The 17,498-nt window shown below is 33.1% G+C and overlaps 1 protein-coding gene and 1 long non-coding RNA gene across 5 annotated transcripts in view; one reads left to right on the forward strand and one right to left on the reverse strand.

Moving 5' to 3' along the window:
- LOC122628954 (rho GTPase-activating protein 20-like) overlaps nucleotides 1–17,498 on the forward strand; it is a 52,819-nt gene that overhangs the window by 26,392 nt on the left and 8,929 nt on the right. The window contains exon 1 of one of the 4 annotated variants that reach the window (XM_043811879.1): nucleotides 10,484–11,288. The exons of the other annotated variants lie outside the window; for them this stretch is intronic. Within the exon in view, the coding sequence (XP_043667814.1) occupies nucleotides 11,220–11,288 (69 nt within the window). The 5' untranslated portion in view covers nucleotides 10,484–11,219. Of the gene's footprint in view, nucleotides 1–10,483; nucleotides 11,289–17,498 lie in introns of those variants that run through there. 4 annotated transcript variants of the gene reach the window in all.
- Nucleotides 12,616–16,304, reverse strand: LOC122628955. Its single transcript, XR_006327149.1, has 3 exons — nucleotides 15,735–16,304; nucleotides 15,409–15,505; nucleotides 12,616–13,652 (listed from the first exon to the last, which is right to left on the reverse strand). It is a non-coding gene; the product is annotated as an uncharacterized LOC122628955 (long non-coding RNA).

Below are 17,498 nucleotides of genomic sequence, written 5' to 3' on the forward strand. Positions count from 1 at the left end.
GTTCTCAAACTTCAAAGCTCTCTGCTCACGAGACAGAATGAAATACATAAACCGGATGAAAATCGAAAATTACTTTCAATTATTCATTTTAATATTCATTCGAAGATACGATATCTTTCTTTTTTTTTTTTTTTTCTTTTCTTTTCGTTTCTTTTTCATAAATAAGATTTTACGAGAAAAAAGAACATCAAGAAGTGAAAAGATATGTTTGATTTGTTTGTTTTCATTCGTGTCCATAGTGTATTTTTGTATATGTATTTTGTTATTTGTTTGAATATCTAATCTTGAAAATTAATTTTTCCTTCAAAATAATCGTAAAGTGTGTAGAAGTGTTAACGATGTATAATATAGGACGTATTCAGTACTTAAAACACAGTTTATTCATAAAGATTATACATTTAGAGTTAAATGTTCATTCTTTGGGATAAATTCATGGCGTATCACACGATGTACACGTTTATTAAAATTTGTTCTCACGCTTCTCTGTAATCGTATGAATTATTCTGAGTCATAGTTATGTCAGAAAGGCACTAAACGCTTTGTCTTTTGATTGATGAATACAATGAGGATACGGACAGGAAAAAAGAATTAATTCTGTCATTTTTTCTTGTAGTAATTTACATAAGTACATGTGTGTGTGTGTGTGTATATATATATATACATATGAATATATATGATATATATGAAGTGTACAGTAGTAGATTAAAATTTTACGGGTCCAGCGAAAGTCAATTATAATTTAGCCAACTTTCGAAAATTATAATACTTTCGAGTTAACATTTGTGGAATGGTTATATTAAAATCAATGGTTATAAAACATTATAACTACTTTCGTTTTTTTTTTTTTTTTTAAATCTGTAAATTTAGAGAAGTAACACATAGATACGTAAATTATTAGGACTTTGTAAGAACAGTTGTACGGTATTGCGAAGAAGGAAAGGAGTAAGAAAAGGGTTAAGGAGGGGTAGTGAAGGGAGAAGAGGCGGTCACCTTTCTCGTGGAATGTACGGTCAGTACCCCACCTTACCTTTTGCTTCGCACACTTCGAGCAATGCTCGCACGTATGTACCGTCTACCTCGCCTCTTCTTCTCACACGCGTCCACACACGCATCCACGCACGTACGTAGAATATCTATGGCTACGTAAATGCAACGGAAGAAGAGGAGGTACGCGCGCGCGAACACGTATCCTCCGCTTCTGGATAATATCTCGCTAGGAGATCCAGAAGAGCAGTCCTTCCTCTTCTTTGAGGAACCTTTTCTATCTCGCTTGGAGGATTTGCATTGGCGTAGAATTTTATATTCTCTCGCAGAGTATTAATCTTGAATAGAATCGACAAATTCGATTTGAGATTCGAAGTATTGAAAATAATTTTAAAGCATCTACTTTTCCTATTGTTTCGTGTCTTCTTTTCTTTCTTCTTTCTTTATTCTAATTTTTTATTTATTTATTTATTCATTTTTTGTTTCAAAACTATACGAGATAGAGCAAAATGAGAGATAGATAGATAAAGAGAGAGAGAGAGAGAGAGAGAGAGAGGAGAAAAAAAAAGATAGGAAAGACGATCAGCCTCTCGAAGAGCAATCATAAAACCTCTCGTAGCATTCCTGACCAAGCATTCTATTTCGCGTGGTCACGTGAAAAATCGTGAAACTCGTGTGCCTCTTATGTAGGCTGCCGCTGGCATTGCTGCTACCGCGTCGTTTCGCATCGCTCTACCGAGCGTAATCTCAACTCGCCACCGCGATTCTTGCTCTCGCTCGACCAGCTTTTATCCGCTCGTTTCGAAGAGTTCTTCGATCGAATCGCTTCTTCTTTTCTCTTCCTTTCGTTTCGTCAAATTATTCTCTTCTCTCGTTTCGTGCTCGATATAAAAGTACAGAACTGTCCAACTTGTATGAGAAAGCGGGCTAACCTTCTTTTTTTGTATTTTATTTTATTTTATTTTATTTTATTTTTTTTTTTAAGAAGTTTATTAACACGTTATTAAATATAGAGAAAAAGGAGTCTTTTTGAAAGGAAGAAATTCGATCGATAAAACCGATGATTCTTTGTATTCTCGGCTTTGTATTAAGAGTAGTTAAGTCGTGATTTTAAATAAAGACCGATTTGGTCGCAATTCTTTCGTGACATTTGGTTATAAATCATTCTTGATATTTGATTTTATATTCCGATTTTACCTTCGGATAATGGAAACATTTTTCCGCTTAAAGTCGCTCATGTTACTAACAATAAGATTACTTACACTGAATTCTTACTAAGAAGTAACTTGAATTACTCGCTTGTGCTTTTATTTATTTTATATATTTATAGTTCACGACGGCTAAGATAGACGAGTATTATTTTCAGCGTAATACAAACTGTTCGTTGTATGTCTTTATTTGTTATTAATTATTCGTAAAATTTAGTAGATTGATTCGGTACGATTTATTAAAGGAATTATCGATTTGTAATTTTATTATATATATGATTGTTAAATTTTTATAATCATATATATAATAATTCAATAATAAATATTTACCCATACGAGCAATTTCATATTGGGTTGAAGCATTATTATAGATTAATTTATAGATTGATTTTGCAGATCATTCAAATATTCTATATGTATTCATTTTAACATTAATCATTCGCACAAATGATTATCGATCACCAAAACTTATTTAATCTATTTAAAAACAGGTTGTTTACGAAGAAAACGAAAAAAAGAAACGAAAGAAACAATGTATTCTCATGGTTATCAAATATTATCCTTTTCAAGATAGTTTTTATTCTCGAGGAAACAAATAACCAAAAAAGTCTTTCAGCTGTGGTTTTTTCGATCGAAAGATAAAACATGAACGTAAATATTTTTCGTTGTATATTATATTTTGAATAGAACACACAAAGTAATAAAGGTTTTACACAAAAAGGTAAACCTTATCAAGAGTTGTCAAATCCTTTCATGGACTTTCTTTTTAAATCACATTCTTTGCATAAATTACCGGACGGATTTCTGGACAAATAAAGCGATCTAATCTAATTGTAAAACCAGAATGTTTTTAAGTATTCATAGAATATACACACACACACACGCACACACAGATTAGATTGTTTTAATTGTATAGTCACATTAACACATTTATAAATAAAACGTAGTAGCCTTTTTTATATACGAATATTTCTATTACTCGCATCGCATCAGAACAAATTCATATTCAAACTTGAAACGCAATATAAGTTATTTATCCTTCATCGCACTATTTCTTTTTTTTCTTTTCCCATATAGTTTATGAGAAAACGGTACAAGTAGCAATAACAAAGGAGACAAAGAAATGCTCTCTGATTGATCTGATTCAACTCGTATGTTGCACGCTGATCTCAGTTTCACCGTAACTGTTGATCGTGGTCGAGTGGTTACCATCTAAGGTATTCCTTGAGTAGATATAAAAAGGAAGTAAAACCAGGCTCGCCACTATTTTTTGTACGTTAGAAAAAAAAATGAGAAAATACAAGAGAAAGAGAGAAAAGAGTGGGGTGAGAGATTGGGGATGAGAGATGTGATGGACAAAGGGGTAAGGGAACAGGAAGAACTGAGAACATGGTCTATTGTGGCGATATAAAAAGGAGAGACGGAAGAGAGGAGTCGTTCGTTGGAGGGAAGAAGAATGGAAGCTATGAAAATAGGGTAAAAGAAGTCGTGCCTCGAGGTAGTAGAGAAGTCTCTGAAGGAAAGGCTTGAAGGGTAAGCAAAAAGAATTGAAATCTCGGATGGTTTGTCTGTATTTTTTCATTCGTGCATTTATGCTCTTTGAACATTGCGTTTCAATGAAAACCCACTATGTATTGTGTAAGTATGATAATTCCCTTCTCGAGAGAAAAAAAATATGTCGTAGGAATGGGCGTGTCGCCTTTGTCAGTTGTCTTTTTAATTGATTCATCTTATTTAACGTAATTTATATGGTATGTATATAGACACATACATCAAAGTCATGCATAGGCTGAGTCAGGAAGTATCGTGTGGGATGAGTCATTGAATATTTGTATCTAAAATATCTTTGTTATTTGTAAGGATATGAAAAAGTATTAGGTATGGAAAAGATCTTTTTTCAAGATTTCGATATCAACGACGTTTTCTTCCTTCGATATATTCGATATGTTTTTTCTTATAACGATGTATTTTATAAAAAAAATAAATAAATAAATTCAACGATATGAATTTTTTGTACTACAAATAGGAGGAAGAAAGAGAGACGTTTGGAAAAAATTAGAAAGTTTAAACTTCGGGCGTTTCAATGAAAAAAATTTATTTTCAACGTTCACAAGAATTTCTACTGCTTTTCTGTAGTAGCAAATTTTATTTATATTACCTACACATGTTTTTGATTTATAACGAGGAAGAAATAACACGTTATGCTTTTTCTCTATGAAAACTGGCACGTTTTAGTAGCCCGTCATGAAAAGAAGCACGTTTCGATTTTGTTCGCGAAAAGTAGCACGTTGTGCTAGTATTCATAAGACAAATGAATTGAACGTTTTGAAATATGTTAGTCTTTATAAGACAAATGATCTGTATGTTCTAAAATGTGCTACTTTTCATAAAACAAATGTATTCAATATATAAACTGAACGTAATATAGATAAATGAAACGTGCTACATATTGCAACAGTATTCAAAATATAACTAATGTTCGTGGCGAACTGTGAATCGTGTTTATTATCATGGTTAACATGAAACATGTTATTTTTCGAAAGCAACATCGACAAAGTACGACAAAACGATGATCAATTTTCTTCCGAACGCATTAAGTTCTATAACTCCACAAAAAATTCGATCGTATAACGATAAAAATTTCAAACTTCCATTTTCAAAAGGTATTTTAAAAAAAGAAATGACTAACCAGGAACTATTATTATTTTGTAATTTTTATTTGAAATCGATTTCGTTCAAATAAAAGCAGCTTGTTCAAACTGAAGATTGGTCTTCCTAGAAAAGAAAGCGCAAGTAATAAAAAAAAAAAAAAAAAAAAAGATGTACTAAAATGGCTAGAATACAAAGGACTTTGTAGATACTCTCTCTCTCTCTCTCTTTCTTTCTCTCACTTTACAATTAGTTTTCTCTAGTTAAAGAAGTATATGCAATTGTTTCGTCGAAGTTGAAGAGAAAAGAACAGTTTGATTTCGCAGGAACGGATGTACTTTCTTTCGTTTGCTCGTTTGAAGTTGAGAATAGCAGCAAGCTTGTAAGCGAATCCCTCTTCCTCTGGTGAGGGACCGTTCCGAGTCGGGCACTCCTTCTTTTTCCTCCTGGCTGCATTTCTCTGTCGCGCTATTACGCTTCCTCGTTACGGTAAGAAAAACGACTCGCGAAGCCGTCTTTTCACGAGAATCCGAGCCGCGTGTGCGGACAGTAACGTTTTAACATGCGGTCTTTTCTTCTCAACGTCGCAACTCGCGAGTCGGTCTCTACCATTATGTAATTTTACTTCGCCCGTAATAAAAGTATTTTCCTTCGTGAAATCCTGATGTCGCGGTGAAAAACGTTGATTCCGCGTTGGAACGGTTGCTCGTACGATCCCGTTACCCCTTCCCTCGACTCTCATCAAAATGCTCAAAGGGAGTGCCAAGTTTGCCTCCGTTTTAAGAATTTTCCTCAAGCTCGTATGACTTCATTGAAATCTGAGCTTCTTGTTAATCCCCCTTTTGACCAACTTCCAAGTTGGATCGAAATAACAGCCTTTCGAAAATCATTATAAATCTTCAACCTGAAGACTGAAATGCATGTGGTTGTGGAATTACAACATATTAATGTTTCATGTAGTCTAAACAAAAATTTAGTTTTTTTAAGTAATCGCAAACAAAATTATTATAATCTAATTTTTCCATTATTTCCTTGTGAATATTTACTTAATAGTAATTAATTCAAATGTTCAATACTTTTCAAATCATAACTTATAGGGGATTCCTTAGTCTTCTAAAAATATATCTAAAGACTTTTTTTTTTTAATGAAACTCTTTAAGAAACAATCAAGTACTAAGCCAGCTGAATCGTGAATGTGACGCCAAGTATCATTCTTTACATAGTTTTAGAGAGCTATCTATTGATCGAAATAGTCATAGTTGTTAAAATAATCATAAAAATATTGTATTACCATTTGTATTTCAATTCTATACTTTCTGTGGTTCGTGATGATTTGTATCACAAATCATGTCGTCGCTTGGTGGCCAACGTGACAAAAATCACGTAGTCAATCCCTGCTCAGCGACTAGAACCCAAACCTTTTTTTCTCCTCTTCTAATCTCCACAGGAAAGCTATGAAACTATGTATGTCTGCTGTTAGGGCTGTCTAACAAGGAAACGTTTTCAGAACTTAAATTTCTTTTCCTTGAACTCCTAATATAAAAATATAATACGTAGAGCATTACAAATTATCAGACGCATGTTTTTATATTTTAATTTAAACTCACGATACGTTCTTTTAAATCCTGCTCATCATATATTTCTTCTTTCAATAAAATTCTATCAAAAATGTTCTATCAACAGATGCAAATTGTTGATTTTGAACGTAGAATGATTTGAAAAATTTTCTTTAGCATTTAATTTTTATGTAACAACCATCTATTCGATATTCTAGGAAATTTTTTTTTTTTTTTTTTTTATTAAAACTTTGATTACAACGAAATTATAATATTTTGTATATAACATTCATCAATATGTATCATGTGTGTATATGTATATATATACATATATTTATGGTTTTCTCATCTATACAATACAAAATTATTCAAATACTATGTATTGTATGAGGCTACCTCAGCACTCAAGAAATGACTCATAGTCTATGAATGTGTCCTGGTATAATATTTTGAATGATAATGCTCTATATATTAAACGTAAAAGCTATTTCTACGTAATCGATATTTTGAGTAATCTCTACGTCTGACTTGTTATCATACCTTTTTTTTTTTGATTTTTAAAATGTGAAATTAATTACTAACTCCTACTCAGCGTTCATTAGTAAAAATAAATCAGCGTTTTTGTACGAGGTATATAATATGACTGACATAATTTACGTTAATGCGTAATTAGGTCTATTTGAAATATCCCTACAAAACGTTTATTTATTTTAATTTAATTTTATTTTCTTCATGCACTCTAAGAATATCGATTACTGACATTTTATACACTTGTAATACTTGTAATCCGTGTCCCTATTTTGCATGTAAGGACATAAGTTGCACTTTCTTTTCTTGTGTAACTTATCAATTACTTCTACACATATTGAACCTTCAACATCGTCATTCTCATCTTTCAAAATGTTTCTTATAAGATTTTTAATTTCTATCACATAAATTTTGTACGGTATTGATCAGCAAAAATTTTATTCTCTCATCGAATCAAATCGCTTTTTAGTTTTTGAATGTTTAAATGTAGAAAGTATGCATTCGCTGCAGAAATGTTTATTTATGTATTCGGTAATATCGTTATGAGAATATATGTTTCTAGGACACTGTTATTTCCAACTTTCGATATGCATACGTTCAGTGACAAAATGCAACTGCATCAAACTTGCATTAATATCTATATTAGATATTGATAAGAAGATACTAGAAGGTAGGATCTTCCTAGTACAGCAATTTTATCTTATTGTGATAAGGTCAGTACATAGGTACCTGTCAGGCACGTACTATCTGTCAAGGGTTAACTGTCAAACATCTAAGATCCCAGACAATGCAAAGTGTCTGTTGACCTTGTTATAAAAAAAAAAAAAAAACCTTCTAACATATTTTATAAGAGAAATTTTAGTGAACCAACATTTATGGAAGTCAATGTTAAAAGGAAATAAGGTCGTCATTCGTTATTCATCGCCGTTCCAAAAGCATACAATATCAGTTGAAAGATTTGTAGAAAATATATGAAACACAAGTTATTTCACAAGAATATCGTCCATTTTTTAAAGAGTTGAAGAGCAATGAACGTATGTACGTGATGCACTTTCAGAGCAGAACATTGACGAAGACTGATTATGATCATTCATTTTTTACTTCTTTAGATAAAAACTCACAGTCATAACAATCTACATCTTAATTTCAAGGATATATTATTTCCTTTAATTTGTATATCAATGCAAAAATAGAAGTCATTTTCCTTAATCTATTTTCTAAAATATCATTTCCTTCTCTCGTTATTATACTAGGATCGTAAATATGATTTATAATTCAAAATGAGGATAGCAAGGTAATTACACTTAAATATTGATTTCAAAACTGATATGTGCAAGAAAATTTCAAAAACTTTCATCTGACTATCTCTCATATTCAATTGTGAATTCCCACAATTGGTCAAATTGACATAAGGGGGACGATATTATGTTTGAACGAGTACTAAAGAGCGTTGCCATGTGTTGCTAAGCGCAATGGGAGATCTTCCCGATCGGTTGTGCAGCAACATATTTCGAAATAGGGGATATCTCTTCGATCAAATTGACAAAGCGTTTAAATATATAGAAAAAATTCATTCTCACATATTTTTAATTAAACTCGAATGATTTTTATTTTTTTTTTTTTTATTTTTCTTCGAAATATATGTATAAAATTCGCTTTCGATCTCGTTCAGAAAGCTTCGAGAATCTTTCTATTAATTTCAGAGTTAACGGCTCGAAGGTCACGCCTTCGATGCTGCTTATCGTTGCGCGTTCATCGAGACGGTAGGATCATCGACCTCGCTCGAGTAGCCAGTATATTATGCATTTTCCTTCTCTCTCTCTCTCTCTCTTTCTCTCTCTCTCTCTCTCTTTCTCTCTCTCTCTCTCTCTCTCTCTCTTTCTCTCTTTCTCTCTCTTTGATCGCGAATGTAAACAAATTCGAGCGTACTCGTTTCAAAGAGTTTAGTGCTGGTGAAACGTAAGTACAACGTGATGAATTTAAACAAGTGATAACGATCTAAGAACTTTTAAATAGTATTCCATCTTTAATGATCTACAAAGTGTAAAACTTTGAAAAATAATTCGTAGAAATTAAAATCATACAGATGAAAGGGCTATTCAAGAAGGACAAATCATTTTTTACCGTTTGTATATAATATATGTATGTATTATTATCGGTTAATAATAATATATATATATATGTATGTACGTATGTATGTATGTATATATATATATATATGTATGTACGTACGTATGTATGTATGTATATAGGCTCGCTTTTCTCCTTGGCGATGCGTTTGGATTACTTCTTGTGAAAGTTGAAAGTACGAAAGCGTCTATGTTTTGTTAGTCGTAAAGACGTTGATTGTATCATGGAGGTCATTGGTGACCATTACTTGCTTTTTCTAATTTTATGTAAAACCTTTATAACATTCCTAAAAAGAATTTATAGTATGTATTTATTAGTATAGGAATTTGAAAAGATTTTCATTGATATTAGGGTATAAATACCTACCTATCGTCATTTTATCATTTAACATGGCAATATCTTTCTTTTGAAAAAGGTTTTTTTGAAGATCATAATCAGAAGGGCAAGATCGAAAGAAAAGATAAGTTTTCATTGTAGAGACAGGGACAAGGTATGAATATATGCACGTTAGTTATATGATGGGTCGTTCAAAGAAAAGGAAAAGAAAAGAAAAATAAAGAGAAATTTTATAAAAATACAATCAAGTATATGCAACAACAACGACATATTTGTTTCACGTAAAAACCTTCTTTCATAGGGAGAAGATCGATCTTTTTTACATTCATCTCGAGAATCATATGTGACTTTCCTCGTGGAAATTTATTTATGGAGCGAGGCGATAGTAAGAATATGATTCACGCTCTTTGATCCGTTTATAAATTTCTCGCGCAACGAGGGTAACGTTTCATCGGAGTTGGATTACCGAATTGCATACAACATCCGAGCAAAAAAGAGCAAAAGATTTGAAAGTTTTTTAAGTATATTTTTTCAATGATTTTTTTTTTTTTTTTTTTTTTTTTTTAATATACAAAAATTAAGATGCTGATTATTTGAATATTACATTCTGTCCGTGATCATAATAGGAACAAAAAGTGAAATTATTCGGACGAACTTCTCATGACACTATTTTAACGTTTATCAGAGTTTGTTCGTCAGTTGTTAAAAATCACTTAGGAAATTGCCCACAAAGTTCCTCGAACGACACCTGTTTCGCTTTCATTTTTATCTAGCCCACTTAGATAAACTCACAAAACTGATATGCGGCAATACTATGCTAAGAAAAAGTTTCACAACGAAGGAATTCGAATTGTAAAATTGTGAATATACAAATTTTCATCTTTTTGATTTATTTCTCTTTCATTAATGTTATTCGTGCATCATTAATATTTCTTTTGTGATACATTCGTACGATTACAAATATAACATAATACATTCTAATAAGAATAAAATGTAATATAAAAAATATCAATGAATTTTCTTATACTCTTTTATCTATCTAAAAAAAAAAAATTATGATAGAAAAATGATGAAGATTCTTTCAACGTATTAAAATAACTCTATATACACGTACGTGCATATATTCATACATTTTTATACTCGATGAAAGCAAGGGATGATGCATCAAGAGAAGGAGAAGAGGAAGAAGAAGAAGAAGAAGAAAAATAAGAAGAAGGAAGAAGAGGAGGAGAATTCTGGCACGTTACGCACTCATTTCACGGAGTAGTGGTGCACCTACCGAGGAGGAGAGGGCTCGTCTATACTTGGCTTCTTGGCTATGTCGAAACGAACAGTTTCTTAAATGTCCTAGAGTGCATCGTATCGCGTTCTTCTTTTCTTCCTCCCTCTCTCTTCCTATCCTTTTCTTTTTTTCCTCTTTCTCTTTATCTGTTTCTTTCTTACAACGCGTATGGATTCAGGCGTGCATACACATAAACAGAGAAAGAGGGAGAGAGACCCATACAAGAGAAGCGATATCAAATAAGAACGAAGCAGAACGGAGCGGAATAGAGCGGAGAACAGAGAAGTCTTTGATTCTCTCGATCGGAGCGATGCAAAAGGACGGAAAAGTTACATTCCGCGCGAAGAAGAAGACGTCGGAAGTAGTTTGGTTCGATCTAAGTGACAAAGAAGACCACCAAGATCGGTAGGATTCGCTTGAAACGTGACTTCGCTGAATACGAGCCCTCTATTCGTTTCAGCTTTTCACCTATTTCAAAATTTTCTTTTACTTTTTTACCATTACTCTTTTCTTTTCGGATTACATAACGCGTTCGCGAAAGAAACGATGTGGTTCAAGTACTACAAGGGTTACTACGACCTACGTAAAATGCAGCTGCAGTTGGAACTTGAATTGGTGAGCGTATTCTTTTCTTTCTTTTTTTTTTTTTTTCGTTTTCTATTAACAAATTTCCCGAAATTTTAGATAGGTCAATCGGGCTTGTTTCGCGAAGATATAATATATTTCAATGATTCGAATCGTATAGTACAAATTGTTCAATCCTATTCTCAAATTTATCGAAAAACTTGAATGAAGAATCCTAAGTAAGTTTGTTAGACTTTTAAGGTATTAAAAAAATTATTACTATCCCCTATTTTTAGTACAGGCAGAAGGAATTCAGAAGAATAACTCCAATAACTCCGCCCGGTCCGCGCATTTTCTGTATAACCGGGTATACCGTTACAACCATAAACGTTTTACGATACGAGTATTTCTGCTTCCTTTGCTCGAGAAAGCTAAGTATTTTCCGGTTCAATTTAATGAAATTCGAATTGGCTATATTTTGATATGTAGATACCCATTCAAAAAAAAAAGAGAGAGAGAGAGAGAGAGAAAAAAAATCTTAAAAATTTTATATGTATAAGGGAGGAATATCATAAAAATCGTTTTCATCGTTAATTTCAATGTCTGGATAAATAAAACAAAGGAACAGTACGGAAAACAAATACATTCGAAACTGATATTTAGAATGGGAAATAGCTTTCCTATTTGTCCACCAGGGTGATACCACCTAAGAAGCCAACCCTACTTCTTAGAAAGTTAGTCTTTAGTGAGTACACCGCTCGTAAACATGAGCTTCGATCCCTTATTACGCGTTAATGTATATATTAGACTATTACTAATACGCAATTCTACTTTTGCCATTTAAAAGTTGTGCAATTATTTATCTTATTAAATTACCAATTAAATTTTCTTTTTATTCGCGTATCAATTCTTATCACGTTAATAAAAATTTTTTGATTTTCAACGTAATTTCTTCGTAGTATTAAAAGTTAGTGTTTTATATATGTGTGTATATATATATATATATATATATATATATATATATATCGTGAATATATTTGGTTATTTTTGGAACGATATTTTTTGTGGACTAAACAAAACAAGAGAATGAATTTTGGTAAGTCTTCTTTATTTATATACATATATATGTATCAAATTTTTCGATCTCTTTTTTCACAGTAGATACGTATTGTTCAAAAAAAGTCTTGTAAAAACTCATTTATAAAAGATACAGAACAGCCATAAAATGAACACAAACTATACAAAAAAGCAATTTAAGATATAGATATGTATTCAATAAAAATATTTTATTTAATAAACGCATAAAAGAGAAGTTAATGTATTGAAGAAAATGAAAAAAAAAAAAGAAATATTTTTTTAAATATGCATAATTTTCGTGACATTTTCTACAAACTAATTAATATTCTTGATACCATATAAATATAAGTAAAACGTGCGAATAATACGTGTTAAAAAAGCGTGTAAATATAAATCGTGTAAAAAGAGATCCAGGTGTATTAAATTGCATTATAATAATGGCGATGGGAAGATTTAAAAAAGTGGGACAAATTTGCGAAAGAAATTTCGAATTAAATTCATTCTTTATCTTTTCAATTAAAATTAAAATTATTTTATAACCTTAAATTTGAAAATATTAATTTAACGAAGCCTACCTTCACTTTGTACGTGACATATTAATATAAACATATATCGAAGAAATTTTGTTTCGTTTCGAGAAAGAGAGAAAGAAAATACAAATATGATATGAACAATTTGGAACTCGGTCAAGAGATAGTCTGTAATGTCCAAAGATATTGTGAATTCTGCGAATGCAGCCGAGTTGGGATGAGTGAGAGAAAGAGAGAAACAGAGGAAACGAGACACATCGAGAATCGGAGTAACGTTTGAAGTTATTTTTGACTCTGGTGCATCGACCGAATATTTAGAATAATTTTTATATGTAGTCTGGGTCGCGTCTGATGGTCCATAATTTGTAAATTGTATTCCATCGTTCATTCATATAATATTTATTATTCGAAAGTTAAAATAACGCATCGTTTCTAACATAAATAAATAGTTCAAAACCTTTCAGAAGTATACGTATTTCTCTAACAAAATCATTATTGTGATAAGAGTATTGCATTCAAACTGAATTATTAAAACTGAAATTAAAGATGCCCTTTTTTCTGATGCGTTAATTATCTGACTTATCCGAGTTATTCTTAGATTCATGAAAAATGTAATAATTGTAATTTCAAAACGATTCGAATGGTGAAACCTGTGGTGGTATTTTTAGTTCTCACTGATACAGGAAGTGGATCGAGAATATGTCCGTCAGCATTCCTACGATGACTAAGGGCCATTTCTCGTGGGCAGATGTCCGCAAGGTCGTTGTCACGATACTGTGCGCCGTCAGGATGACTGGAGTACAATAGTCTATATATATGTATCATGTTTTTAAGTAAATTGAAATTATATCAATTTTTCTGATTGAAAAGGAGATAGGTATATGAAAAAAAAAAAAAAAGGAAAAGAGATAAGGGACTTCACTAACTTTCAATTTCACGGGATTACATCTTCTGGAATGAATTTTTCAAATTCGTAAAAATAAAAATTTCGTTTTATCGCGAGTATATCTCATTTGCATGTCTTTCCTTGTTAATTTCTTTCAACGGAAGCAATAAAAATGAGTCAAAAGGTTCTCCTCCCACCTCTTTTTTTTTCTTTTTTTGCTTATTTCTCCATTTCATCAGTCACACAGGGCAAAACGATTATATCCAAAGACGATAAATATAGAAACGAAGGTACACGACGGGTGATATTTTCGGCAGGGTACGCGTCCCTGCACGCGAAACATAGCGGCGAACCTAAATCCATTTACATAAAATGTTAGTGTCCGTATAAGATCCGCGAAGAGAGTGGGAAAGCGTATATGTGTGTATGTGTGTGATAGAGAGAGAGAGAGAAGAGAAAGAGGAGTGTCTCGAGGAAGAATGCGGCCCTTTAAATTTCGCTTTACCTTCGACGAAGGAAGGGCCTTTCGTACTAAGACCAGTTTTCGAGGCACGTCGACTGTAGGCGCGGACAAGCCATTTCCATTCGGTTAAGGATTAAATCGTACGTTAAATCGCAATTCGACTTTGCAATACGAGAAGCAATCAATTCTCTTGGCAAAATAAAAAAAAAAAAAATTTTTTTTATATAAAGTAAATCCCTATTTTTGATAACATTACGAGAATCATATACATACATGAATTATGATGTTTCACATAAAACATGTTTTCCATTATTCCATTTCTTAAACACATTAATCATGTAAAATATTAAATATGATATTACAGAAATAAGGAAATCAAGTCCATTATCGATGATAATCATTTGTACATATTTCTGGCTAACCTATTAAAAGCTCATCAATGATTAAAAAGAGAGGTTAGTATATTATCAATATTGGAACAATAGAAATCCATTATGGTTTGGTCACGATCGATTTCTACAAAATCCACGTCAACGAGAAGAATGTGCATTCATGTATCTATACACCTGGTGCATCCTCACTCCTCAGACTCGTTAGTAATGGTTCCTCGTGGAGTAGACGCTTGCAGTTAACTACCGTGCTCCAAGGACATCCACTCCCCCCTCCTCATCTTCGTCATCGTCCCTTCCCTATCGCGAATCTGCGTCGAGATACTTTTGACTTCTCTCTTCGATCGAGTCCCTACTTTTGTGTGCTTTGTTTTATATTCAGCTGCGTTATTACATTTTCTTAACGCGTATTCCTTTTTTTTTAGCGCAGTAAAAGTCAATTTAACAACTATGTTATATTTATGAAATATGACAATAATTATATATATATATATATATATATATATATATATATATAATATGCAGAGAGAGAAAGAGAGAGAGGTGCGTGAAAATAACACTCACCTATCGAAAAGGATTACATGCTATCAATTTTGCGAGAGATCGAACTCATCGACCGATGAAACTCGCAGATTGAAGAAGAGAGATACTCAGAGGTCGAAAGAAACAAGATACAGGTACTCTCTCTTTCTCTCTTTTTTTTGCAGTGGCATTACACGGAGGTAGAAGGACCTACGAGTGAGTGTTCATCGCGGAGAATGTTCTCGCGTGTAATGCCGTATAAGAGAGAGAAAGACTTCCATCGCTTTTCTAACCAGTACTTAACGGTAAAAGTTGTGCCTAATACGAATTCTCCTCTTCGGCACACACAACGTAGATCGACGTCTTCGAGTCTCGTAATCACCCTTACCACCGACATTTCGCTATTAATGAAGAAAAAAAATAATTAAGGAAAGAAACTGTTCCTAATAAATTTGATAAATTATAATTCTGAATAAGAGAGAGAGAGAGAGAGAGAGAGAGAGAGAGAGAGAGAGCGAAGAATTTTTCTTTCTGTTTATTCCGTTAAAAAAACGTTTCGATATAAATCATAACAGAAAACAAATTCCTCGTTACATCCAAATAACGTATCAGGCTCGATTCGAAACGTACGAACTTTATTGCGACCGTTCATTAAATCTGCCATTGGAATTCCATCATCGAAGTAAACGGAATGGGATTCCTTGCTCCTAGCTCGAATACCTTTGCCTGTCACGTTATTACCAAGCGCCGCTAAATAACAAACGTGTGTAAGTAAGTACATAAGTATGTGTGCACACATGCAAGCGCAAGTATGCACACTGGCGTAGTCGCACGCTTTCTAAGAATTTTTTGACTGATTACCTTTTACGGAGATTATTTGACAATCAAGTTTTACAATTCAGAAAGCATTTTGTTAATTATAAATTGATAAATGACAATCTATATATATATAAAAGGTCAACAGTGAACATATATATATATATATATCTTTTAATAATTAGCTTATACAATTTCTCTTAGTGTTTTCTAGCTCTCACTTTCTCTCTCAAAACGACGACTCTTTGCCATCGACTGTCGAATATTTTTAAATGACTTACGAAATCACAAAAACATCGTCGAGACCACCATTCCATATTCGAAATAATTTTTTTTTTTTTTCTTTTTTGTTTCTTTTTTTACAGACATCGAATTTTACGACACTACAGTGTTACTCGTAATTATAATGAAAGACGCGACGCCATTGGTCACGAGGTAGCACACGCGACAGAGCTTGGAATCTAAGCCAAGGCTCAGCTATACTACTACCGTTGCCACTTCGACTATCGGCATTATATCACAACTAGAAGTAGTATATACCATGCTCCTAAACTCTTTACAACGCACCGCTCCTGCACGTGTTCGATCAACGAGAAATTCCTTTTGCGTTTTTCCACTCTTACTATTACTACTACTTACAATTAGTTACCACGTCGCAACGTACTTGTATGCATGCAAGGAGTCTCTCATATACGCGGATAGTGTTAATTATCAGTCCGAGCTTTGGCATGCGAATAGCATTGAACGTCATCGAAGCATCACAGAAGGAAAATAGAAAAAATACATGTGGATTCTAACAAACGGATTACTCACTCGTCATTTCTTTTCTTTCCAATTATTTACTCCTTCTTTTCCATTTTTCTTTTACTTCTTCCATTAATACGATGCAAAGGAAATTGCAAGTAATTATTTATCGTTTCGATTTGACGAAAAGTTTGAACGGAACTGTTGAAAAGATATATCGTTACAACAAGAGAGTATACAGAGAGATCCAAATAAAAAGAGAGAGAGAGAGAGAAAGAGAGATTGCTCGGCACGAAATGTACAATCATAGTAAATTGTCGCAATTTACGAGATAATTCGAGGTAACGAGTAGCTAGATGAAATGATCGTCGATGGCATTCACGTTTTCTTAGAGCGTTCTCTCTCTCTCTCTCTCTCTCTCTCTCTCTCTTTCTTTTTCGTCTCGTTTTGTCTTGTCTTGTCTCGTATCGTCCCGTCTCGTCTCGTATCATCGTTGAACCTTAGCTCGGGGCGGAGGATTCCGCCGCACCGGTTGAGAAGGAAGGTGCGCGAACGAACGAGCAGCGAAAGGAGACGTGGGCAGGGAAGACAAGCAAGGCGAGCGCACACGCGCACTGAAATTATCCTCGTCAACGAATACTGCCGTTTCGTAATCCGCATCGGTAGTCAACGCGTATATCGCCATCTTAGCTCGCAGCGTCTATCGTAATTCATTCGCACATTCCCACCTCTTTCTATCCACTCGTAATGATTCCCCTCGCGGTTGGTTCCTCCTAACATCCTGACAATAAGAGAGATTCGTTTCACTCGTCGCAACCTGTTTCTAAGAATCGT

This window comes from Vespula pensylvanica, chromosome 4 (assembly GCF_014466175.1).
Source record: "Vespula pensylvanica isolate Volc-1 chromosome 4, ASM1446617v1, whole genome shotgun sequence".
NCBI classification, from domain to species: domain Eukaryota; kingdom Metazoa; phylum Arthropoda; class Insecta; order Hymenoptera; family Vespidae; genus Vespula; species Vespula pensylvanica.